This window comes from Cydia pomonella, chromosome 11 (assembly GCF_033807575.1).
Source record: "Cydia pomonella isolate Wapato2018A chromosome 11, ilCydPomo1, whole genome shotgun sequence".
NCBI lineage: Eukaryota > Metazoa > Arthropoda > Insecta > Lepidoptera > Tortricidae > Cydia > Cydia pomonella.
Genome location: NC_084713.1, coordinates 1,642,053 through 1,669,330, shown reverse-complemented (window position 1 = coordinate 1,669,330; position 27,278 = coordinate 1,642,053). Strand labels below are relative to the sequence as shown.

At 40.2% G+C, this 27,278-nt stretch overlaps 1 protein-coding gene across 3 annotated transcripts; it reads left to right on the top strand.

Moving 5' to 3' along the window:
- Positions 1–66: 66 nt before the first annotated feature.
- LOC133522612 (tyrosine-protein phosphatase non-receptor type 14) lies at positions 67–27,100 on the top strand. 3 transcript variants are annotated; one of them, XM_061857982.1, is made up of 12 exons: positions 67–1,139; positions 3,490–3,656; positions 4,169–4,342; positions 12,935–12,945; positions 13,137–13,302; positions 14,823–16,272; positions 16,603–16,827; positions 17,514–17,603; positions 19,173–19,256; positions 20,929–21,079; positions 21,727–21,890; positions 23,731–27,100. In XM_061857982.1, the coding sequence occupies exons 1-12, from the start codon at positions 510–512 to the stop codon at positions 23,857–23,859; spliced, it is 3,441 nt and encodes a 1,146-aa protein (XP_061713966.1). In that variant the 5' UTR covers positions 67–509; the 3' UTR covers positions 23,860–27,100. The 3 variants fall into 3 exon arrangements, 2 of the variants coding, with proteins under 2 accessions (XP_061713966.1, XP_061713965.1); XR_009800094.1 differs by lacking the exons at positions 12,935–12,945; positions 19,173–19,256; positions 20,929–21,079; positions 21,727–21,890; positions 23,731–27,100 and having other exon boundaries at positions 71–1,139; positions 4,169–4,370; positions 13,157–13,302; positions 16,603–17,015; XM_061857981.1 differs by lacking the exons at positions 12,935–12,945; positions 17,514–17,603; positions 19,173–19,256; ... (1 more) ...; positions 21,727–21,890; positions 23,731–27,100 and having other exon boundaries at positions 71–1,139; positions 4,169–4,370; positions 13,157–13,302; positions 16,603–17,179.
- The last annotated feature ends 178 nt before the right edge of the window (positions 27,101–27,278 follow it).

Genomic DNA, 27,278 nt, shown 5'->3' with positions numbered 1-27,278 from the left:
ATGTTTGATGAGCAAAACTTTCGAATTTCATGTAATAAATAATACAGCACGAACAATTTTCTTAACCTTTAATTTAAATCCATTCACTTTCTTTCAAGTAACACATCGTTACGTACCTAATTCTGGTTAGTGTATAGTTCGAAGCCTATCATGATAAAAACATCAAATAAGTTGATAAAATATCGATGATCTGTTACGACATTAGTATCGATGGTTTTTGATTGCAACACGCCCATGCCTACGTAGCTGTCATTTGTCAGATTTCGATGGCCGCAATGTTGTGAATTTTAGATTTCGCGTAGTGTTTACTTGGCAAATTTTATTACTTTCCGCGTATACAACGTCACTGGGTTTACGTCCGTCCGCCGTAAAGTATATGTAACGTGCTATTCTTATTAGAAATGCGATGGACCGTGCGCGTAACGAACGCATAAGGCCGTATTCTTATGCGGTAAACGTATCATAACGTTTGTTTTCTATGTGATGCTACTGCTAATCAGAGGCTAACGATGCCTTTTAAACTGTTGAAGAAGACGCGGCAGTACAACGTAGCATCTAAAAGCCTGTTTGTGATCAGTGTAGAGTTGTTAGATGGTGGTGTGGCGGATTGCACGCTGTCCGTTGATTCTACGGGCCAGGAATGTCTGGACAACGTGTGCCAGCGGCAGGCGATAAACCAGCCGGAGTTCTTTGGGCTCCGTTACGTGAACAGGCAGCAGCAGCCGCGATGGGTGCAGTTGGAACGTCCGTTAAAGCGTCAGTTGGACAAATACGCGTCTTCCCACCAATTGTACCTGCGTGTGATGTACTATGTGATATCCGGTACGAGTTTAATAACAGATGAAGTCACTCGTAACCATTATTTCCTGCAACTGAAAAATGATTTAGTGGAAGGACGGATAATCTGTGATTGTCAGCAAGCAGTGGTGTTAGCTTCGTACAGTCGACAAGCAGAGTACGGTAACCATGACCGGGAGCGGCATACAGTGGAATACTTGAAGAATTTACTGACGTTTCCGAAGCAGATGCTGGATAACGGGCAGTTAATTGATGCAAGTACATTGGCTGAGACAGGGAAGTTGGAATGGTTGACAGCTGCGGTCATACAGCATCATATGGCATTGCATAATATGTCACAGGTCAGAAAATTTATGTAACTTTTATACTTAAAAAGTTGGTGCTACAATTATTAATGCAATTGGTTTGGTTATTCATTAGAGGAATGTTATTTCAACATCAAGTGTAATCAGTTGGCCTAATATTAGATTAGGTGATTATATGGGATCACTACATTTATTTATTTAACCAACTAACATTTACATCCGTAACCATATTACCAAACATGGAAGTTATAGGTCACAATACAAAGACAAAATGAGTGTCAGGCCTCTTATGTGTAGTGATACTTATAAGTGATACAAATAGTAATAACAAAGGATTAGAAAATGTTTCTTGTTTCAGTTTAAAGAAATGTTTAACCATAGCGCAAAAGTTTAATTGCTAACTAAAATATTTCACATTAGGCAACCCCAAAAGATTAAAATAAAAAAACCGGCAAGTGCGAATCGGACACGCACAGGAAGGGTTCCATACCATTATGTATAGTAACGGTCACCCATCCAAGTACTGACCCCGCCCGACGTTGCTTAACTTCGGTGATTGGATGAGAACCTCGAGATTGGAAAGAAATATTTATTTTATTCTGCTTTTAGTATTTGTTGTTATAGTGGCAACAGAAATACATAATCTGTAGAAATTTCAACTGGCTAACTATCACGGTTCATGAGATACAGCCTGGTGACAGACGGACGGACGGATATCGGAGTCTCAGTAATAGTACCCTAAAAAATACACCCTGAGTATTAAAACCTCCTAAGGAGATGAAAAATAGAAATTTGGAAAAAGTTACATTATTACCCTTTTTAACTGCCTTACATAAACTTGAACTGCCATTTATCGTAAACAGAATTTGCATTATTTGCTTTTAAAATGTTCTTATTATCATTTTTACTTTTTTGTTTTCAAGTAGTACAAAAATCTATTGCATTGTTTCTGTAGTTTTGGCCTGGGGCGTACACTGTCATTCACACTAAACAATCAATTGTCTCACATTCAGTTCCATCCAGTGAACCATTATTTATGAATGTAAGTAGCTTAATAGTTACCAACTATTATACTACAGCAATTTCCTGTTCAAACAATAACAAACAAGTATTCAGAGAAATGATCTTTATCTGTTTTGCATATTATCCCATCATTGCCTACATGTGCTGCTATTAACTCACCTTATCTTCTTAACTATAATCTTTATAGAACTTCATAGAAACAAAGGGTCTAATTATTTTGGACATTGTATCATTGTTTACTAGTTTTTTACCATATGAAGATTCTCATGACTTGACACAATTATGGATTTCTCTTTTTTAGTGGTCTAATACATAGGTATAGGGAATGGTGGTAATTATAGGTTCTTTTAATTGAAATGTTAAACCGTGATAAAATGCATAGTCAGATTTTTAATTATGATACCATTTTCACTCCAATTTTAGCATGTTATTTGCAAATATATATTAAAACAATGGTTGCCAATCGAGTAGTTACTTACACTGAGATATAAAATTGGTATATTATTATAAAATCAGATTTTTATTTTCTTCTCATTTTGTTACCACTAGTCATATGATGGTAACAAAATAGATGCACCGAAAAATCTGAGAATGAATTATGATTATAAGTCGAAATAACTTAAATTATAATTTAAAAAATGTTCCAGGTACTTTCAATTCAATGGCCTAATTGCATTAAAAAAACCTGCATGTAGGGGTGTAAAAATGTGTAATACCTAGCACAAACCTAAACAGTAGATAACAGCTGACTGTTATATTGAATACCACGATAACACCCGCCTAAGTCGGCAGACGTTATCTTTGTGGTCTTGGTAATTACTCATGCCTATTTTAGATATGTTAATCTATGATGCAAAATCATATTTTTTCTACTACTTTATCAAGAAAGTAGTATTGGCACATTTTTAATACTTAATACTCTAGCATGAGCCAGAATATGGCTTTGGCTTTTCCTGATCAAATTTATAAGGGATTGCTCCTTGATGTATGACCATTTCAATGAAGAAATATGTTAGAAACGGTGTTTTTCGCAACTTATGGATATACTGAAAATGCCCTCTTTTTTACAAGCTATTATTTAACTTGCAATGTATGTAACTATGTATGGGTCAAGTATTGTGAGTTAAATTTGACCCACTCCGCTTGTATTGAAAATGAAATTTTTTGTAAAATCTTATTTAGTCTAAAATAATTCCCCACATAGAGCAGATATGTTACACCGATCTGCTCGAAAACGTGTAGATATTTTCTCGTACCTACTTTGTAGAGTGGTCCCCATAGCCCAACTAATAGCTGCCCTCACTGATCTTTAAAATATTCTCTGTATATGTGAAAACATACTGTATCAGTTGTCATCCCACAGGCTCAAGCGGAAGAAGGTTTCATCACGACATGCCAACAACTGAGGGGTTACGGCCAAGAGCTGTTCTCAGCGAAGGACGCCGGCACGAATGAGGAGGTCACTATCGCCGTCTCGCTCACCGGCATTCGAGTGCTGAGTGAGCATAGCGACACGCCGCATTTCTACAGGTAACACTAGGCTACATACTAACCATAGTGTCATGACAAGAGCTGCGGGGTTACGGCCAGGAGCTGAGGGCCTTCTGCTCTCGGCGATGGAGGCTGGCACGAGCCGAGAAGGTCACTACCGCCGTCTCGCTCATCGGCATCCGAGGGCAGGTCAGGCCGAAGGCGCCCGGCATAAAATCGCTCGCTATGTACGTCGGGCTACGCCTGACTTGTTTAACATAAGGGTGCCGAAGGCCCGAGGCGAGTACGCCCGACTCTTATTGTGAGGCATTGGATCGCGCGCAGCGCTCCGCGTACGTCGGGCTACGTCCGACTCTTTTATTAGAGGCGCCCGGCATTGAATCGCGCAGTGCGCCACTTACGTAGCCCAACGTTCTATTAGCATGAGGGCACCGAAGGCGCCCGGCATTGGATTGCTCGCCAGGTACATCGGGCGTATAACTTACAGTAAAATAAGTAAACAAACAAAAACTACTTTGAACTGCCATTGACGCCGATCCTTTTTTTCACAGATGGTCAGACATCACAATAGTGATAAACCGCAAGCGAACGTTCAGCATCGAATGCCAGCGGGCGAACGAGTCGGCCTCGTTCCTCCTACCCAGTCCCGAAGCCGGCAAATATGTGTGGAGGAGCTGTGTGCTGCAGCACACGTTCCATATGAGGCATCAGCAGGCGTTGAACGCGCCGCATGACACCACTACCAACTTCCAGGTAAGATATAAAACATAAGCGAACGTTCAGCATCGAATGCCAACGGGCGAACGAGTCTGCCTCGTTCCTACTATCGAGTCCGGAGGCCGACGAATATGTGTGGTGGAGAAGCTGTGATCTTCAGCACACGTTCCATATGAGGCATCAGCAGGCGTTGAACGCGCCGCATGACACCACTACCAACTTCGAGGTAAGATATCAACCGCATGCGAACGTTCAGCATAGAATGAGAACGGGAAAACGAGTCCGCCTCGTTACTACTACCGAGTCCGGAGGCCGGCAAATATATATAGAGGAGCTGTGTGCGGCAACACACGTTTCATACGAGGCATACACATAGCATGCGTTGAACGCGCCGAATGATGCCACTACTAATTTTCAGGTAAGCAATAATTAGTGACCTGCGTTAGATAGGCTAGATGATGATGGATGTTAGAGCCTTGGCATATGGCCAAAAACTAAAGATTGTCTAAAGACTGTGCTGAACCTGTATCTGGCTTATTCGCTGTAATACCAAAAAGTATGAAGTAAATTTCTAAAACACAGTACCGCGTTGTAGCGACGTCAAAGCTACCATGACCTCTTTCGCAAATATTAAATGCATAACTCATTTATGGAGGCGGTTATGTGCGACGCGTGATCGCTTCTTCAAGCGTGGACAATTACCCCACAATACTATTATTTTGCAGTATTTTATCTCATTTTCGAGGAGAAACCCTCTACACCGAAATACGTGGGTACTATATAGAATCGAGTTGATTAGGTCCTCCTCTTATATTAGCGCTTTTCCGTTTGTAAGAATGCAAAGGAGCCCGTGTGCTTATGCTTTTCGTTGCTTTGTTTTTGCGAAAGCGACTTTCATGTGACCTTCTAAAAAAACAGTGTAGAAACTAGGCCTTTCTTATTAGGAGTAGGCTAACTACAAGTTTATGTTTGACCCAATGTTTAACTGGAAGGGAATGCCTTGAAGTATTAAGTCCGCCAATTGTACAATTTTATATCGTGCAATTAAGTTTAAATAAATAGTCGTGCGTCTGTCGCATTCCGAAGAGTTCATATGAAAAATATATTTCATTACATATTCATTGATACACCAGCCCACCACAATCATCATCATATTGTATAACAAAACTAACATTACCACCTGCATTTTATATGGAGAACTTCAATTTAAGTACGTGCAGCAAAATCCCGCGCTTATGATACGATGGAATACCTTCTGCTTTGACCAAAACTGTTCAAATGCTGGATGATATCCTATATACATTGCTCTCAGGTGGAGAGCTATGAAATATTGTCATTTTCTATGGAAACCCCGACACAAATTGACCCTTTCTATGAGAAGTTAAAAAACTGTCAAATATTTTTATTGTGACTAACCTATTACCGTGCAATGCGTCTAAGAAAGTAGTCTCTATGAGGGTTCCATTTACTGACGAATTAATTTGTAATCCGATGAACATTTTAATCGATAACTAAGATTGTGAACAGCTTGTGTGCGTAATGCGTATAAGTAATTGGGTGAATCAACTTTTTCTTGTCACTCGTTGCCGTGATTATGTTCTCTTGGGTTACTGTTTAAAACCCGATTTTAAGGCATTTAAATTCACCAAAACAGCTTTTTTGTGGTAGTTATAAACCTTTTCTATAAAGGGTCAACTACCAAGCGTGTTAGTATAAGGTGTTATACAATTTCTCCTAACAAACTGTGCTACTTACTATTGTCCCCTGGCTGACGGGACCGAATAACGACAAGAAATACTGACATAAATGTACTACGTACTAGACAAGCTATCGAGAACAACTTGTGTCCGCCATTTTCGGCGTTTGACGTCTGTCACTAAGCTTAAGACTAATAGCTAGTCAGAAGCGAAACTGTTATGACAACTTTTCGTTTTCTGCCTAAATACGTACTGTAAAGAATCTAGATAAAATTTATTTATTTCCATTAAAGTGTAATGATTTTTGTTTCTTTTGTGACACTGCCGATATTAAAATTTATAAAAAAGGTCTTAAAACCTTTTGTGTTTGACTCTCGTACTCGTAGCAATTTTAATCAAATCGCGCTTATAACATAATATATTCTTTAAAAATAATAAGAATACTTCAAAAAATTACAAGATAACAATGAATTTATCATTTTTATGTATATATTCTACAAACAATAAGGGAGATTATCATTAGTACCTCCGTGTTACATCTTCGAAATGTAATCTATGCGCCAAAGAAAATGGCGTACCACCGCGTGTGGTTAAAGTGACGTTTCAAAATAATCTAAATAAAAAATAAGCTTAAAACAAAACATTTTTCGAAGTGGATTGTTATTATATTGCTTTTATTAGGTTTCTAGATATTATTAGAATACATTTTCATAACGCATAAAGGCATTATCAATTTTTTTTTATTTTTTATTTTCGTTACATGTGTGGCATCTCGCCAGTAGTCGGAGACGTACTAAACGCAATGAAGTGCCGGCACTTCAATGAGGTGTAGAATCATTTTGTTGGAGATGCCGACTCTAATACTATACCTCAATGGTGGATATATGTTGTCGATTCGAAATCCTTATTTTAATACGTTATTCAATTTGAGGGGACTCGAGTCTACGGCACTGGCGGGACGAATCAAATGTTTGACAGGTAGGAACAGTTTGTATGGGAAAATAATATCGTTGTTTTTACTATTTTTCTCGCAATTTTTCCTTCTCTGGACTTCCACAAATATTTTAATACCAAAATTAGCCAAATCGGCCCAGTTTTTCGGAAGTTATGCGATTACATACATTATGGCGATTCATTTTTATTTATATAGATTATGTGTGTCAGACAAATGTCAGTCATATCGACCGGTTTTCGAAGTAAAAAATGTACTGTACCCCTAGTGTAAATTTTATCGACATCATAACGTGACGAACGCGTTTGCGTTAAGTCTCATTTTGTATAGGATTTTGAGTTTCCAAAACGTCCCGCTTGGCGCGCTCTTTCTAAATCCAATACAAAATGAGACTAAACGCAAACGCGTACGTCACGTTTCAAAATCGAATTTTAGGTATGCTCAAAGAAGAGACGTGAACCTAATGAACGTTACACATATATAACTGTATAAGCCAATTATTCAAGTTATTTCACCGCAACGTTATTATATCATCGTTAAAATAAAATGATCGCCCGATTCAAATGAATTAAAGCGTGGTGTTGCAATTAGATTTACAAATACGAATCGTCACGCTAGTGCATACCTTTAACTGGACATTGAATATAATTGAACTTAAAGACGAGAGTACGCTCTTATTTCACGTTCCGTGCCGTTCAATTATTACCTACCTGAATAAATAAATACATAACCTTTAACTAGGAATTTAATCTAATTTAACACAAATAAATTAAATACCTTTAACTATAACTTTTATTAAAGTGAGTTTTAATCAATCCGTAAAATTCTCATCTGAATAAATCCCTGGTAAATGTTATAACTCTGTTACACCTTCACGCTTAAGGGCGGGTTCAGACGAGCGTATTTTTCTGCGCGTATACGGTCGATTCAGCGTTACTTTTCCCTATATTTGGTTTATACGAGAATACGCGCTCGTACAAAACGCTAGTCTGATCTGAAACCGCCCAGATCAAATTCGGTATGAATGTAGTTTGGGGCCCGATGAAGGACATAGGGTACTTATCAATCATGTTGCCTGACTAAATATTAATCTATCCTATTTATCATCATTTCCCGCAGACGAAGTCGCTAGCAGAAGGTAGTAAATACATAATCTTGTAAACCTTGTAGCTTAGGCTAGGGCTAGGCAGTAGAAAACCACATCACATCAGCTATAGACCAGAGGGCCTACCGCGAACTTCGATGTTCGCAAATTGCGGGCATCTTTCTCCTTTACTCCGATTAAGGCGTAGTTAGAGTGACAGAAAAAAATGCCCGCAATTTGCGAACTTCGGCGTTCGCGGTGGGCTCTCTGTTAATGCAACTTTACTTTGGTCCACATCAGTCCACATGAATATAAATACACGTTAAATTCATAAATGTCGAGTAATTTCTAAGCCTAAGTACCTATTCATGACTTTCTGGCACGAAGTTCGACCTTTATTTGTTTTGTGAGGGCAGAACATTTTTTCTGATCATTGCTATTTTATCAATAACAGAAACATACATACGTTAAGGCTATAAAGCGGTCGATTGTAAGATAACATTCCACGTCTATCTAATAAAACCATTAAAATACCGACACCCGCATATAAATACTTAGCAATAGTGGATCGATTCATAAGTTCTGCTTAAGTACGATTCACATATATTACTACGTACTGTATCTACGCTACAAGGATGTCGTAAAACGCCACCTGTCGGCCACCGACATATCTTGCGAGTCGTGGGAGGAGCTTGCGACTCAGAGATCGGACTGGCGAACTGCTGTCAATACGGGTCTTGACAACTTTGAACGCACCCGGCTTGAAGATCTTGACGCCAAAAGTCAGCTCCGAAAAACTCGGCCCAAGCCCACCAACAACCACAACTATACAATATACATACAACTCATCTGGACAGCTCTACTGTGTTCTGTGCAGCCGAACTTTCAAAACCAAATTTGGATTTGCAAGTCACGCTAGCGCCCATGCGCGTGATAGTTAATAAAGAATTAAAAAAAAAAAAATTAAAAAATCTAGTCAGGATGTCGCCGTCGACGGATACATCTGGGAGGACATCATCATTATCATGTATGTTATTAGTACACTTATCCAACCCGTCTATACTAATCATATTTATATGTGAAAGTAAGGTTTGCCAGCGAGCGATGGAGCGTGTGTGTATATTAGGTGTTCGTAGAACTGATCGAATCAGAAACACGGAACTATGCTCCAGATCCCGAGTTGTAGACAACTAAGCTCAAGTGGTACTGCGCTGGACAGTGGACAGGTCTGCCGCATGCACCCGGAAAGGTGGACCAAAATGGTTACTGAGTGGGACGCATGGAACACCATAAACGGTGCAGGCAGACCGAAGGAGAGATGGCGGGACTACTTGGATGCATTCTATCCAGAATGGTGGGAAAACGCCAAGTTGTTACCTGGTTCTATTTCTCTTTAAAATTTCTTTGTAGTGTCACATGTATGTAAAATGTATAATTGTTGCTGCAATAAAGAATATTTTCTTACATACTTACTTAAAGTAGGCTCACAAAAAAAATGTAAAAGTATTTTTGACACTTGTTTTTTTTACATTTCTATACATTAAGTCACGTGCAAATTTAAATTGCGACTCGACTCGCTGCGACGTGTGTGTGTCGTGCTTAACGGCGCAAGATGCTATCAGTGCGCTCGCGCACGTACCTCGCATAGCTGTGCGCAGACCGGTAGGGTTGTCAATTGTTGTATTTAGGTTTAATTACTTTATTAAATCATTAAACAGTCAAAATTTTTTGTTAAATTATATTTATTGTTGTAGTTGATAGAGAAAAATCCCAAAATATCCTGTTAAATAATTGTAAATTGAACACTGCACAAAATAAAATAAAATAAACAGATGTGACCCTCGTTGCAGACAAAATTAGTTTAGCGTGGGGAAAAAGGAGAGACAGAGAGAGATCATTTTAAATTTAGGTTCAAAGTACAGATGATCCCGTCTCAGCTTAGAATATTATAGGATTCATAGGCCTTATTGAGCTACACGCAGAGAATTCGCGGAGTTGAACACGCCGCCTTCAACTTATTACAGATTTATAAATGCAATTGGAGAATAAATTAACCATAATAGACGTGACAACCCTATCGTTTATCCATATAGAGGAAGCAACAGTTAGTTCCGCGCTTCCGAGCGAGCCGATTAGACAACCGCGATCGATATGGTGCCGGCCTGCCGGGTGAAATCGCACGGAAGCCATCTTTGACAGTTTGACAGCTGTCTTCATTACTTAAAACCTACGAACCCTTGGAAACGTTATATTTGAATTTTGCCGTAATTTATTTTTATTTTATTTTACTTTATTGAGTACACTTAACAGAAATCGTACAATATCATGAGAAACATACAATTGCATATCATGGTTTAAAAACTTGCTCGAGATCCAAAACAAGTGTACACAGCATGCTTTACAAGTAAGCGCAAATGTTACAAATTAATTTAACACCTGTGTTAAATATATCAGAGAACAAATAACTATCTAAACATCACAATATCGATTTCTTCATAAGTTCTGCACAGGTGTTTTTTTAAATCGTATTTGTGATAATTTTTCAGTCAAATTCAGGAGCCTTTTGGACAGTGTTTCGGTAGGTCGCAAATTTACAGAAGTAAAAGCAAAAAGAAGACACACTACTTACAGACGGCTGGAATTATAAATTGTACCTAAATGTCATAACAGACTGCTGTATTCAAAAGCAATCGGGGTCGATATGGTGTCGGCCTGCCGGGTGAAATCTCACGGAACCCATCTTTGACAGGTGTTAACTATATTCTTGACAGGTGTAGTTTACTAACAGCGATTGAAACTAGGACAATTATTTAATGGGATGCTTGGCACTGAAAGTGGTAATTGTCATAATAATTATTTTTTATTATTATGAGCCCACATTGTCCCACTGCTGGGCAAAGGCCTCCTTCCTATTCTTCCACGTGTCCCTATCCTCGGAAGTCTTCCACCAGTGTCTGTCAAAGGCGTCAAGTTCGTCCCGCCATCTCCGATGAGATCTACCGTGACGCCTTACAACCTGTGGGACCCAACAGGTGGCTGTTTTGGCCCACAGGTCATCCGGCATACGGCAGACGTGCCCTGCCCAGTCCGCAGCTTAGCGGCAGTTTCAGCTACATCAGTTATTTCAGTTTTGGAGCGTAGTATTGTATTTTTAATGCGATCTGTTAACTTCACGCTCAGAATACTACGCTCCATAGCTCGCTGACGAACCTTGCGTTTGGTTTTTTGAACTTTTGTCAAAGACGAAGTCTGTGCTCCGTAGGTGAGGATTGGGAAAATGCACATGTCCATGAGTTTTCTTTTTAGTGATATAGGGAGGTTTCCCTGTACTGGACGTTCTCCTTTATGGACCAAAAGCTCCTCCAGGCATTCTCGGGCCGTCATGCAACTTCTTTATCTTGCCGCGCCTGGAAGGAGACTATTTGGCCCAGGTATACTCATGGACATATTTTATTTCTCATAATAGGTAACAAAAATATACTTCCATAATAGACAATCGCGATTGTTATGGTGCCAGGCGAAGTCGCACGAGGCGGCCATCTTGACAGTGACTATGAAAAAAACACATTCTTCACATGTTACATTCATCAGTTAGGTATCGTTTTTACAATGAGATTGGCAGTTGAAAGAGATATTGACATTCATAGACAGCAAAACCGGGCGGTCGATTTCAAACGTATCAATCAAGGAAACAAACTAGCGAAGTGAGAGTTGAATTTTTCTTAAGTGAGAGTTGAATTTTTCTTAAGTGAGAGTTGAATTTTTCTTAAGTGAGAGTTGAATTTTTCTTTCACTATAAAGGTTCTTTACCATCGCACTATTTATCGACTTGTTATTTTATCCCGCCCACATTACGCTTGATTCATATTTATCACGTATTGTTATGATCGTAACGTATTGGTATGATGGAAAGGGACAAACGATTATTAGCGGCATCGTAACTTTAGTAGACGTTTATGAATAAGGGGGATCATGTTTGTACCTATGTAAGGTTTAGGTTTATGTATAAGGTAAGGTTTATAAAGCCTGTATTTTTAACGTATTTATAACTGTATATAATTATATAACTGTATTCGTACGACTGCATAATCAAAGGGTAGTTATTTTAGGCTTTCATGAACACACTTTAAGAGGTTTTATAAAAAAAATACGACTTTTATTTTTCCATATAAAATAATTCAGCAAGCAATGTATCACTACTTTGTTTAACTCAAAACGTCGCATTTAATGACGCGACGTCACAACTGTTACAAGTGACCCTGCCGTACGAAAAACATTGCTCTGGTAGTTAAGACTAAATAAAAAAAATCGTTAATAATTGTTTTATAGCACTAAAACCTGTGTCTAGTTAAACTAAAACCTTTAAGTTTGCGGTTATATCAAAAATACACACTATGTAATCTTTATAGAGAAACAACAAATAAAATTGAGGAATTACCTTTTTAGCTTAGAATTGCTTAAAATCTCCACACCTACAACATATTAACTTGCGCCCTAGAGAAAGAATTCCAATGTCGCCATCTAAACTAAAAATGCACGCCTCTAGTCCACATGCAATGTGTATAAAAGTGTACAATAAACTTCCAAAGACAATTAGAGACGAAGAAAAAAATAGTTTATTTGACAGAAAAATTACAAAATATTTATTAGACAGCTGTTTTTACTCAGTGCAAGAGTTCTTAGATAGTTAATTATAGTAATAGTATTTAATATAGTAGTATATCGCAACCTAAAAATATTTGTAACTGTTTAAAAGATGTATATGAATATACGAGTAATATGAGGCATGATCGCATGGTTATTCAAAAAAAAAATTAGAGATAGCCTTAAGCCATAGTTATTAAGTTAGATTTAAGGTATATTGCAGTGCCCTACAGGGTTTCATAGCTGAACCAATATAATGTACCAACCTGTATAACCTATGAAAGCAATAAATACACTGTTTACTGATTACATTGGATTTTATGGAGGGTAGCATATCCTAAATCCTAATGTTGGCACCCCCTCTAAAATCAGGCACCTATTTTTGTAAAAGCCTGAACTGAACCTAGATTGATATTTCCTAACAGAATACCGTTTCTTCTTCCAGCAGGAAATTGGTCTCTCAGACAGCCGCGAAGAACTAGACTCCAGGGAAGCCAGCAGTTCACGTTTGGAGTCCAGCCTCAGTCTGTCACATCGAGCGCATTCTACCTCGTGTCTCGAGCTGAGAGACGCACTTCCACCGCGTGCCAGGTACTTGTCTTTTACAAAGATGTTTCTTTGAACTAAATAGCGAGCCAGATTCTCTCAATTAAAGCAGACGTATTCGCATCTAAGGGCGTCCTAGAGGACGCGGGTGCACGGAGCGGGCCCGTCCGGAGGGCGTCCGCGGCAGTTAGCGGTGCTCATACTATTTTTCGTAACCCCGCTCACCCGCCCCGTGCAACCGCGCCAGATAGCGGACGCCCTAAAACAGGTTTGCAACGCAAGATGGACAATATAAATTTACCGGGTAGCCGTTTAGTTTTAAAACCACTGCTTATCAACGAACGAGGGATAACATTTGCCAGATCAAGATATTCAAGGACTCTATTGTTTACCTATTTAGCAATGCTACCGCGTGCCAGTTACTTGACTCTAGGAGGTATAACATCCATCCTTTTTTTTTAATATAAATATTATAGGACTTTATCACACAAATTGACTAAGTCCCACAGTAAGCTCAATAAGGCTTGTGTTGAGGGAACTTAGACAACGATATATATAAATATTTATAAATACTTAAATACATAGAAAACACCCATGACTCAGGAACAAATATCCATGCTCATCACACAAATAAATGCCCTTACCAGGATTTGAACCCGGGATCATCAGCTTCGTAGGCAGGGCCACTACCCACTAGGCCAAACCGGTCGTCAAAACCATCGTTGGTTGCAAAAAACATCCTTTTTATATTATTACCTATTCTAGTTGCCTTTTGCAGTATATCTTTCATTCTTTAAATTACACTCATTTGAAATGTATGTATGTATGTCACTTCACTGCACATAAACAGGTTAACATAAAACAGGCGGATATGGACAAAGGCGAACTAGTGTATTTTGTCACTGGTGGTTGATCCTACCATAAGTCTGCGCGCGTACTGCTAGGTCCCGGCAGAATACCAGCGCTGCGGTAGAAATGCTGCAGAACATGCTGAGTCGGCGCCTTTTCTCGACTACACAGTCGTGACTCCTATCCTAGTACTTACCTAGTTAGTAGTTAGTTTCTACCTTAGTTTTAGTGCATTTTATTTTAAGTTTTTTTTTGTCACGAAAATGTTTTTGAAATAAAGTTTTTATCTATCTATCTAACTTATCCCTAAAAGGGATCTCTTCCAGCTAACCTTTGAGAAAATGCGAAAAGATCAAACACTAACAGGTGAAAAACAAATCAATATTACCAGTAGCAATATGAGACTTTAGGATACACATAAAAGTAGGACGAAAGCAATCAATAATAATTAAACAAAATTAAAAGTAGAAAACCCGTAGTATGAATACGCAAACTATAACATATACATAAACCTATATACACCTATATATAGAATACATATTACCTATCAAAATCATACCTTATTACCTATCAAACTATTGTTAACGGTCAAATCAGGATCAACACTATTCATTGACTATGACCTACAAATAAATGATTGTGTTCGATTTCCTTCCGTAAGTCTCTTGATCTTTTTTATAGCAAAAGCTCTTCGACTTGAGAATGTGTTATTTCAGAGTCCAACTACCACAGTACCGTCCCGCGCCCGACTACGAAACCGCCGTCCAACAGAAATACCAACAGCAACGCGCCGAAGCACAACTACGCTACCAAAACCACGCCGTCGCCAAGCCCCTCGCCTACGGCTCCCATCCCGACATACACCGCATCCACTACCCCGACGTCACCAGACATACAATTAACCAAGCCGCTGCTACCGATGATTACCTATATGGACTTAAATACATGAATAATTATCAGATAGCGGTCCATCCAGACGTCAAACCGATGCATTATGTCAACGTATACAAACCACCACCACCTTACCCTTCAAATGGACTAGCTTCTAACTCAACGCCAGACTTAGCTGTTGCCAGCCAAGCGCTGAACTACCATAGGGGTTATATCAATTCACATGTATCCGGATCTAGCCCGGATTTAGTCTCAACTAGAACTGCTTTAAATAGACTAGGTTATATACCTAATCCTGTGGTCAATTATCGACCTAATGTTATGCCACATGGGACTTATAATAATTTAAATTCAGTGCTTAATCACAACCCGCATCACATGATCGATCAGCATATTTCAGATAACATACAGAAGGTATATGATGAGAGAGGGAATATTATGTATTCTATGCCGATGCATAGACTTAATTATCAAAGGCATTTAGTGTTGCCACAACAGCAGATGGCTTCTGGGAAATTAAGCGATACTCAAGAACCTATCTACGAAAATGTACCTTTACCATGGCAAGATAAAGTCACTATGCGAGATCGCGCACAAAGTTTAACAACTACAGATGAAATAACTAGACTAAATGAGAGAAATGGCAGTCATCCTACTATCAACAAATATGGAAACCATCCAAAACCTTTACTAAATGTACCTTATCAAATGAAAGTCGAACCAGACAGCCACTACGTAAACGCACAAATTATAAAAGGTGTTCGCGAATCTAGCGTCCCAAAAGACTTGAACATATCTAATAGGTCTATAAACAAAGACGAATTCGAAAACGTCGCTCTATCCATCGACAAAATATCTCTTAAAGACGATAATAATTACGATGAAACTCCGTATCAAAGCCTCTCAACTCACCGCGTTTCGAATAACAATACGATAAGTAAAACGAACGATAATATAACAAGCATAAGCGTGCCCGATATACGCGTAAACGACTCAGCTTTGTCAAGTTCTGTCATGAATTCGACTTACAGCACCAGTGTAGAGTTAGACTCGACAAAAAACAGTGTTACTATGAATGTCAGTAGTAATAGTAATGTAAGTAAAGAGAAGAAACGAAGAAGATGGGGTGTGTTTATGGGGAGGAAGGAGGTGAAAAGTGCGACCCTGGGGAGAGACAGAGCGAAGCCGCAGCCCCAGCCGGCGAATAAGCATCGGTGGTCGACAGGCCTGCCCAAGTTTCAGCCGCTGCCGCCCAGTATTACCAAAGAAACTATGGTAAGTAATATTTAATATAAATACACGTGGTTAAGCGACCCAACCTATTTGATTAATATTACGGAGCAATGTGCAAAAAATCCACTAACATTTTGTTATTTTTAATACATGCATGACTGTGTCATTATGAATCTTTTTTAGTCTAATCAGCAGGAATGTTCAATATTATTTCTCGTCTCATAGTCTCAATTAACAGTTAACAGTAATTTTTAAATCAGATTTTTATTAATAGATACTAAAATGACAATTCGGTTGAACAAGCTGGAACAACGTAACTTCATTGTAGTATTTAGGTGCGAGGGAGTTAGAGCCATTATACATTATTTCCAGTGCCAACTCCTAGAACGCAAGATGTCGGACGACCAGCTCTCATTCGCATTCGAACAAATCCCCAAAGGCCGAGCCACGGGCGGCTCCGTCCGCACTGCGCTGCTACCTCAACACGCCGCGCTCAACGGACTGAGCACGGACGATTTACCCTATGAAGACAATAGGGTGAAGCTGCATCCTACGCCAGCCAATCCACATGGGTATATGAACGCGTCACATATAACAGTGAGTTTTATGCTAAACGTCAATTCTCTAGAACAAACGAGAGTAATTCCGTCCGAACAGTGCTGGTATCTCAACACGCTGCAGTCAACGGACTGAGCACGGACGATCTACCCTATGAAGACAATAGGGTGAAGCTGCATCCTACGCCAGCCAATCCACATGGGTATATGAACGCGTCACATATAACAGTGAGTTTTATGCTAAACGTCAATTCTCTAGAACAAACGAGAGTAATTCCGTCCGAACAGTGCTGGTATCTCAACACGCTGCAGTCAACGGACTGAGCACGGACGATCTACCCTATGAAGACAATAGGGTGAAGCTGCATCCTACGCCAGCCAATCTGCTTGGGTATATAAACGCTTCACATATTACGGTCAGTTTTAGTATAAACACCTATACTTATAATAGGTCTCTAGAATAACCGTCAGTTTCAGATATATAATAAAAAACAATTTAGCCAAGTTAATATAATGGTATTTTTTATTCAACTAAACACTCACAAGAAGCAAAATATAATTTCGCTTTTATCTGCCCTTCTCTGATGGAAAGACGTGATTTGTTCAAAAAAAATCCATTGCTATTAAAAGTGTTACATCTCTTTCCTGCACGCTTCACAACTCTATCTACTTGATATTGGAATTGAATTATAATATTGCCAAATTAAAGTGGGCTGCTTATTTCAGATGACCGTAGGCAGTACACAGCGCTTCTATGTGGTAGCGAAGGTGGATCACAACGTCCCGGCCGCTATGCTGTGGGAATGCGCGTGGCAGGTAATTTAAATGTTATAATTACTTTAAAAAAATCTCTTTTGCTCGCGAGGTATCATACTTTGCGTACCTATATTTTTTTTTATTGAGAAACAAACAGTCTTAAAATAAACATATGATCAACTTAGCTAATAGCTACACGTTGATTTCGTTATAGACCTATAGTTTCCTAATTTTAAATTTCGATGTACAATTGGAAAAATAATAATAGTGTAAACTTATAGTGTACTTACATAACAAAAGCGTAAATGTATATAAAAAAATATATATGTAGATACTGAGAAAATACTTAAATCACAGGTACCTACTGTCAGGTTGCTGCAACTTTTAACCGTTATTTTAGAAAAGAATTGCAAATGAATTGCAAAACAAATCTGCGTCCATACATTTTTCATTGCACTGCCTACATGCGCGCCCAATATATGAATGCTGTGCGTATTTCGTTCTGCTGTTTGAAATGCTAAATAATGCCCTACTGCGACAACTATGTATGTATAATGTTATGTAATAAGTCGGGGGAATCTACAATATTATTAATAATTTTGAATGAAAATACTAAATCTGTACAGGACCGTCTAAGTGAAAGTGGCTGGATTATGATGTGTGGCCGAGGAAGCGTAATTTACATAGTTACGACCGATTCGGAATTCCAGTGCTTTAATAAACTTTTTTTGGAGTCTTTTAATTCGAGTGTTATGGACATTAAAGAAAGGATTCCACACTACAGAAGCAAATTCCAATCTATATTGTGCTATTGTCAGTTTCTTTTTTTTATTTTTTTATTTAGGTAAACAAACAGTCACTACAAGAAAGGCTTAAATATAATAGTACATTACGATACAAGTGCGAAAAATAGGAAATTCGAAACGAGTGGCGATAAATTAAAACACGACCGAAGGGAGTGTTTTAAATCGACACGAGTTGCGAATTACCTATTCGCACATGTATCGTACAACGTTTTACAGTACATATGGCCCTTTAAATGTTCGACACAGTAACATAATATGCTACTTCTCGCACTAGTGCTATAAAGTAGCCCCATATGTACTGTAAAGTATTTTAAACACTGTTTACAGTATGTGTGACCAACACCGTTCACCACTTATTAAATTCTTAGGTCCCCAATCCCACATCTATTTAAGGGCTACTTAAAGATCTAGGAGTACATGCAATATTTACGTATTACAATAAAATGGTTAAATTAATTTCGTATACGAAACTAAAATTGTGTACTTTTTAATGTTTGGGGTCCCAACTCAACTATAATAAAATAAGAAATAAAAATCATTTATTTCAGACCAACAAGATCCATAAATAATACTCTTTTCGATACGCTATAGTCAACTATGAAAAAATTTTACTAATCACGTGCCGCCGCGCTCCCATAGAAAAGACTAAACGGGGGACCGGCGGGCGGGGAACTTCGCGCGTTTATGTCTTTTGTACTACATTTTTGTCAATTGAGATACCAATTTTCATGAATTATTTAGGTTTTATAGTAAAAATCTATATTATATCACGATAGTATAAAATAGTATTTTACTTTGTACTTACGTTGTATAATGTTGTCAGGTCGGCAGCAGACTATTGGCCCGCGTGGGAGCCGAGCGACCTCACTATTTGCCGCCTGAAGACTGTACCGCTGATATCGGCAAGGTAAGTCTTCTTTTTAGAGGTTTTAAGATAAGATAAGATATTAATTTGTAAAATCATGTACATAAGATGTTATTACAGTTATACAGTAAGCTTCCATGACACCCTGTCAGGGCACACAAATTGTCTTATATCTAGCTTAATACTAAATTACAGGCTATGCTTGCTATTATGTGTAGTATTTGAATTAATGTAGGTATAATTAAAAATGAGTCAAAGCAAAAGTTAAATTGAATGGCAATGTTTGATTAATGACAAATTTTGATAGTGACCTCTTATAATGCGACTAGGTTTCATCATTTAGAAACTCCTCCACTGAGTAGTAGCATTTATGTATGAGAAAAGTTTTTAATTTTTTGTGAAACTGTTTTTCATTTGTTTCCAATTTGATCACATCGGGTATTTGTTTACGACTCGGATACATACGAAATGGGGCCCGTTTCTATACATGGCTCATTTAGCGTTTGGTATTTTTAGTTTGTTTCTATACTGGCTCCTAGTTTTGTATGTATCTAGTTTAGCTTCAAATAGATCGGGATTTTTCCTAGCAAAGATAACGGCCTCCATTATGTATATTGCTGGAAGTTTAGGGTTCCGTACCCAAAGGGTAAACAACGGGACCCTATTATTAAGACTCCGCTGTCCGTTCGTCTGTCTATCCATCTGTCACCAGACTGTATCTCGTGAACCGTGATAGTTAGACAGTTTAAATTTTCACAGATGATGTATTTCTGCTATAACAACGAATACTAAAAAGCACGGGACCCTCGGTGGGCGAGCCCAACTCGCACTTGTCCTGTTTTTTAGTGTTCTACTTTATTGTTTTGCTCGTCTGTCTGATTGTCTGCAGCTCAGCGATCGTTAGAAATGGAACTCTTAAATCACACCAGTTGAAAGATTAGCATCAGCAAGCACAAACACACATCGGATATATCGGATCATTTAATAGCTGGGTAGCCCGCGATGCTAAATATGTAGTTCTTCGAGCCTCCTAGAGACTTATTGGAATCGAAAAATTAGGTGATAGGAAGGAAAAAAACCGGGCAAGTGCGAGTCAGACTCGCGCACGAAGGGTTCCGTACCATTATATATAAAAACGGCAAAAAAATATGTTTGTTGTATGGGAGCCCCCTTAAATTTTTTTTTTTTCTGTTTTTAGTATTTGTTGTTATAGCGGCAACAGAAATACATCATCTGTGAAAATTTCAATTGTCTAGCTATCACGGTTCATGAGATACAGCCTGGTGACAGACGGACGGGCGGACAGCGAAGTCTCAGTAATAGGGTCCCGTTTGACCCTTTGGGTACGGAATCCTAAAAAGGTTATATAAAGTTTTCTTCTCCGGTGAGCAGGAAAGCGTCTACAGATTTTTTTTTAATTTCGGGGGGGTTGGTGGAGGGTTAAAAAAATCATTAAGTAGATGGTGGATTTGGTTATTTTGGTCCAAGTTAACGCTATAATTTTTCTGTAATCCAATCTGACATTTATATGTACGCATTACCTGAATCTGACGATCATTAGTTCGACGCCCGATTTTTACATCATCAGACTAAGAAAATGAGCCCTTATTATTATTGTTTATATGATATAAAGTCTAATTTCACAAACGAATGAATGCCTGCATAAAAATAGCAATATGATAGATTGCCGTTACTGTATATTTTCTCTTGCCAGTTCCAAGTAACATCGATGCGCGAATCCCGCGCATCGTGGGGTGGGTCGGTTCAGTTGCGCGTGCGCTGCGGCGGCCGCTCGAGGACCGTGTGGCATGTCCACTATCGGCTGTGGAACGAACCCGCTCCGGAATTAGTGCAGCCGTTTCTGGGTATGTTTTATTTCTTACTGTTGTACTTGATATAGTTTGGCAAAAGCTCGTTAGTGGAGCACAGGCAAACAGAATCACATCGTATCTTTTATGTTAGTACTTTCAGTGAGAATTTTCCAAACAGTTGAAATAGTTTTTCTTGTATTCCAATATAATGCCTTTTTACCAAGTTTAAAGTATTTCGTATTGAGAAATATTTTCAACCCCGTCTTAACTGCCTTAACTTAAATTTAATTTTTGGTACAAGCTTTTATAGGTGACTGTACTTTTCTTTCCACAGGCAAGTCATCTTGCCAATTTTAAAAATCCCAAACACAATTAGGTTGCGTTGTTTTATCACAGAGTTCCTATGGCTACCTCCTATCTACATCATCAGATCAGCTCGATGATATCATAATATTGCATTGTCATCCAACTTACATATGTATGCAAATTTGTAGCTTCATCGGAAACCAGGAAGTGGGGCAGATTTGCCTTGCAAGATTTGACCCGTACATACATAGGTACATTTCAAGTTAAATAAAAGCTTGTAAAAACGGTTAAATCTTGTTTCTTGTTTTTTTTTTTTTTAATTTAATGGGTTTGTTTCCTAATATTATGATTTTCTAAGAACTTACCGGCATTGACGTTAATATTTCTGATTGTAGAGTTCTTAGCTGAAGTAAACGGCCTCCGTCTAGCTTGCGAGACCGAGGCGGACGCGCTGGGCGGGCACAACGCGCCGCTGCTCGTGAGCTGCGCGGGCGCCGCCGCGCGCGCCGGGCTCGCCACCGCGGCCGCGCTGCTGCTGCACGTCGTCGACTGCAACCAGGTAACTGAGACCGAAGCGGACGCGCCGGGCTCGCCACCGCGGCCGCGCTGCTGCTGCACGTCGTCGACTGCAACCAGGTAACTGAGACCGAAGCGGACGCGCCGGGCTCGCCACCGCGGCCGCGCTGCTGCTGCACGTCGTCGACTGCAACCAGGTAACTGAGACCGAAGCGGACGCGCCGGGCTCGCCACCGCGGCCGCGCTGCTGCTGCACGTCGTCGACTGCAACCAGGTAACTGAGACCGAAGCGGACGCGCCGGGCTCGCCACCGCGGCCGCGCTGCTGCTGCACGTCGTCGACTGCAACCAGGTAACTGAGACCGAAGCGGACGCGCCGGGCTCGCCACCGCGGCCGCGCTGCTGCTGCACGTCGTCGACTGCAACCAGGTAACTGAGACCGAAGCGGACGCGCCGGGCTCGCCACCGCGGCCGCGCTGCTGCTGCACGTCGTCGACTGCAACCAGGTAACTGAGACCGAAGCGGACGCGCCGGGCTCGCCACCGCGGCCGCGCTGCTGCTGCACGTCGTCGACTGCAACCAGGTAACTGAGACCGAAGCGGACGCGCCGGGCTCGCCACCGCGGCCGCGCTGCTGCTGCACGTCGTCGACTGCAACCAGGTAACTGAGACCGAAGCGGACGCGCCGGGCTCGCCACCGCGGCCGCGCTGCTGCTGCACGTCGTCGACTGCAACCAGGTAACTGAGACCGAAGCGGACGCGCCGGGCTCGCCACCGCGGCCGCGCTGCTGCTGCACGTCGTCGACTGCAACCAGGTAACTGAGACCGAAGCGGACGCGCCGGGCTCGCCACCGCGGCCGCGCTGCTGCTGCACGTCGTCGACTGCAACCAGGTAACTGAGACCGAAGCGGACGCGCCGGGCTCGCCACCGCGGCCGCGCTGCTGCTGCACGTCGTCGACTGCAACCAGGTAACTGAGACCGAAGCGGACGCGCCGGGCTCGCCACCGCGGCCGCGCTGCTGCTGCACGTCGTCGACTGCAACCAGGTAACTGAGACCGAAGCGGACGCGCCGGGCTCGCCACCGCGGCCGCGCTGCTGCTGCACGTCGTCGACTGCAACCAGGTAACTGAGACCGAAGCGGACGCGCCGGGCTCGCCACCGCGGCCGCGCTGCTGCTGCACGTCGTCGACTGCAACCAGGTAACTGAGACCGAAGCGGACGCGCCGGGCTCGCCACCGCGGCCGCGCTGCTGCTGCACGTCGTCGACTGCAACCAGGTAACTGAGACCGAAGCGGACGCGCCGGGCTCGCCACCGCGGCCGCGCTGCTGCTGCACGTCGTCGACTGCAACCAGGTAACTGAGACCGAAGCGGACGCGCCGGGCTCGCCACCGCGGCCGCGCTGCTGCTGCACGTCGTCGACTGCAACCAGGTAACTGAGACCGAAGCGGACGCGCCGGGCTCGCCACCGCGGCCGCGCTGCTGCTGCACGTCGTCGACTGCAACCAGGTAACTGAGACCGAAGCGGACGCGCCGGGCTCGCCACCGCGGCCGCGCTGCTGCTGCACGTCGTCGACTGCAACCAGGTAACTGAGACCGAAGCGGACGCGCCGGGCTCGCCACCGCGGCCGCGCTGCTGCTGCACGTCGTTAACTGCAACCAGGTAACTGAGACCGAAGCCGACGCGAAAGTCAAAACCTTGAGATTCGAATTTCAATCTGACAAATCTGTCGGTCACGTGACCTGTCGCGAGTTTTTTAACATTTTTTCCCCATCATAAAAAGTGCACAGCGCCGCTAAAGAAGTTTTCACTTCAAATATTTTTAAAATCTTTTTAAAGTTGGCTCAATAGGTATAAAAAATCACGAAAACATGTAACATTTCAGGAGCTAGACATCCCACGCACCATAGGACTGTTGCACCAACAACGCGCCAATCTCATCAGCCACGTGCAACAATACAAGTTCCTGCATCAATTGCTATTACACTATCTCAAGCAATCCCGACTCATTTAGACCACGGACAATAAACTTTAGACCACGGATAAGAAGCTTTAGACCACGGACAAGAAGCTTTAGACCACGGTCTCGAGGTATGTAGACCACGGTCCTGACTTATTTACAATACGGTCCAGAGGTGTTCAAACCACGGTCAGAAGTATTAAAATTATTGTCCCAAGGTATTACGATCTCGGTCGCGAGGTATAAGTCTACGGTCCTTAGGTATTTAGATCTCGGTCGCGAGGTATAAGTCTACGGTCCTTAGGTATTTAGATCTCGGTCGCGAGGTATAAGTCTACGGTCCTTAGGTATTTAGATCTCGGTCGCGAGGTATAAGTCTACGGTCCTTAGGTATTTAGATCTCGGTCGCGAGGTATAAGTCTACGGTCCTTAGGTATTTAGATCTCGGTCGCGAGGTATAAGTCTACGGTCCTTAGGTATTTAGATCTCGGTCGCGAGGTATAAGTCTACGGTCCTTAGGTATTTAGATCTCGGTCGCGAGGTATAAGTCTACGGTCCTTACGTTAGACCACGGTTCCGAGGTATTATGACCAGGATTCCGAAGTATTTAGACCACGGTCCGACTCGTTTAGACCACGATCTGACTGATTTAGACCACAGTTACGACTTTAAGGCCGCAGTCATGAAACTTGGAAAACTTCTCCGAAATTTCTGAACAGCTTCACAGGAAACAAAGTAAACTTATTTTGGAAATGGAAAATATGATAAAAGAATATGAGAAGGGTCCAAAAAATTTTCACAATCTTTTGAAGCGTTCCGACAATACGTCAGTAGTATTTAGGTAGGTATTTATATTTTATATTGAAAACGAGATTGTAAAGTATAATGAAATGAATTGTTGTGCATATTTGATTGATAATTTTATAGCCTTGCGGCGTTGTATGAATTGTTTTACTGTTGTATGAGACGCATGCAGTATTGTATTGTTATTATGATTAAGCGAATTTTATATTGTACCTTTATAATTTGACACTATCGATATAACAATGACTTGGTGTACCCATATATTTTATTAAATTTTCGAAACTGCACCTATACTTGGCGCAAAACTAAGTGGCGAGTCATGTCATAATGCTATCTCTTTCACTCTTGGTTGGTCTTAACAAGGGTAAAGGAGATAGCATTATGATCTCAGTGGTCAGTTAGTTTTGCGGCAAGTATAAATTATCCCGTGACATGGGAAGAACACTATATATTGAAATTATTTCACATAGGCGATAACAGTCTGTGAATTTACTAAAACCATATAATTAAACCTGTCAATGATTTATTTATGAATTATGGTATCTATTATATTTAAATTAGTGTGCAAAGACACTATAACAGGATAAGAAAAAAACAGTTATTTACGATACAAGTGCAGAAAATAGGATATTCGCAACGAGTGATGTTAAATTAAAATACGTCCGAAGATTTTAAATCGACACGAGTTGCGAATCACCTATTCGCACGTGTATCGTACAATGTTTTACAGTACATATGGCTCTTTAAAGTTTCGACATATGCACGGAAAGTGCTCATTCCCGCACGCGTGCGGAAAAGTAGCACTAGTATAACTACATATTCTGAAACAAAGCTAAAACCTATAATCTTGTCATTATTATAAGATGGTGTCACAATAATTTCTAATTTGATCTGCTCAAAAATGTATTAACGGTTAATATAGATGTATAAATTTATCATATTATTGCACCATTCATTAACTTTTCTATTTTTTTTATTTAATGAATATCAAATAGATTTATAGGTAAAAAACTTAAGTAAGTCACCTGTTGTATGTAGTTGTGACGTGTTCGAATAGACAATACATGTTTAAAAGACACACACAAACAAAACAAATGTCTATTCGAACACGTCACAACTACATACAACAGGTGACTTACTTAAGTTTTTTACCTAAACCCTAATTTGTTATAAATAACATGATGCAACTTATTTCCAAAACTGCATTAGTTAAGATTACATTTGTGTTGTTAAACTAGTCAAAGTTTATGAAAATAAATTGCAATTCGGTACACGGCGGGAAGAAGATTACTTGACATATTGAAGAAATTTGAACCTTATGTAGTTCTATTTTAAGTTCAAATTTCTTCAATTTTATGTGTCTCCGCCGTGTACCAAATTACCTAAAGCTCAATTTGTACTAGTTCTTAGCAGATCAAATTGACTAAAGCGTTGTAAAATAAGCTCTAACATCTTTATCTTAAGACGTATTTTAAGAAATCGTGTGCCTTAACTCAGAGATTATTATAGGGATCTGAAGTTATTCTCGTGTGCCTTCGTAGTTAGTTAATTTATAATTGAATTTTATATACTTATTTTTATTTTATATGATATTTGGCTACAATTTGTTAGTGATTTAATAAACTGTTGTATAGAAAGTCACAATTACAGGCGCCAATAGTTAAAACATACCTGATAAAATAAAAAACATACATTTGTTATAATTAGTTGATTTTGTCCATTACTATAGTAACTTGATGTGTATTTTAAATAATTTTAATACCATGCCACACTGGTAGAAAAAAAACTTTTTCACCACACCAACTGGTAAAGGCTCTCTTGATTGTTCAAAAACTAACGACAAAGTTGCATTTTATCCACATGTGGGGCAAAGTAATCAGATGCATATTTTTAGTTGTTTCCTTATGTTAACTAGTTGATTTTACTTTTAAATAATGATTTTGAATGATACATTTTTTATTACGTTCATTTGGATTTGATTTTTTTTGGTATTGTGTTTCACTCGGAGTCAAAGTTTTATTAACCCTCGCAACGCTCAAGATTCCACTTCTCGGACCACTCGCTACGCTCGTGGTTCAATTTTGGAATCTTTCGCTTGCTCGGGCAAACTTTGTCCCCTTGTAAAACAAATAACTAAAAATTTAAGGACAACTGCAAACGCCCGAGGTTTAAGCTTTTATACATTGCTATTTTAAATCTCTCTACATACGTATTGTGTAAATCCCTAATCATTTTTACGTGTTCTATGCCTGTGTTCATGCAGTAAACCTTATGATTGTATTATATCTAGTCGAAAGGCAACTCCATATTAAGTCTAAGTAACGATATTCTTATGTTTTGCGCAAACTTGTTAAGCTCAAGTTTTATATGCATTTTATCGTCCATCGGTCAAACCAATGATATCTAATGCAATAACTTCTACTGACTTTTTGAGTATTTGTACTTCTTTGTGAAATAATTGATATTTATATTATTAAATCAGTTTTTTGTACTTCGCCTTTGTAATTTTTGACTTTTTGTATTTTACTTACCTCCAATATGTTCTGAAATGTTCGTTCGCGGCAAGCCGCCGCCGCTGTCGTCCGAAACAGGTGTATAACCGCGAAAATCGAAGTTCGTCAATTGCGGGCATTTTTCTCTGTCACTCTAATTATATCTTAGTGAGAGTA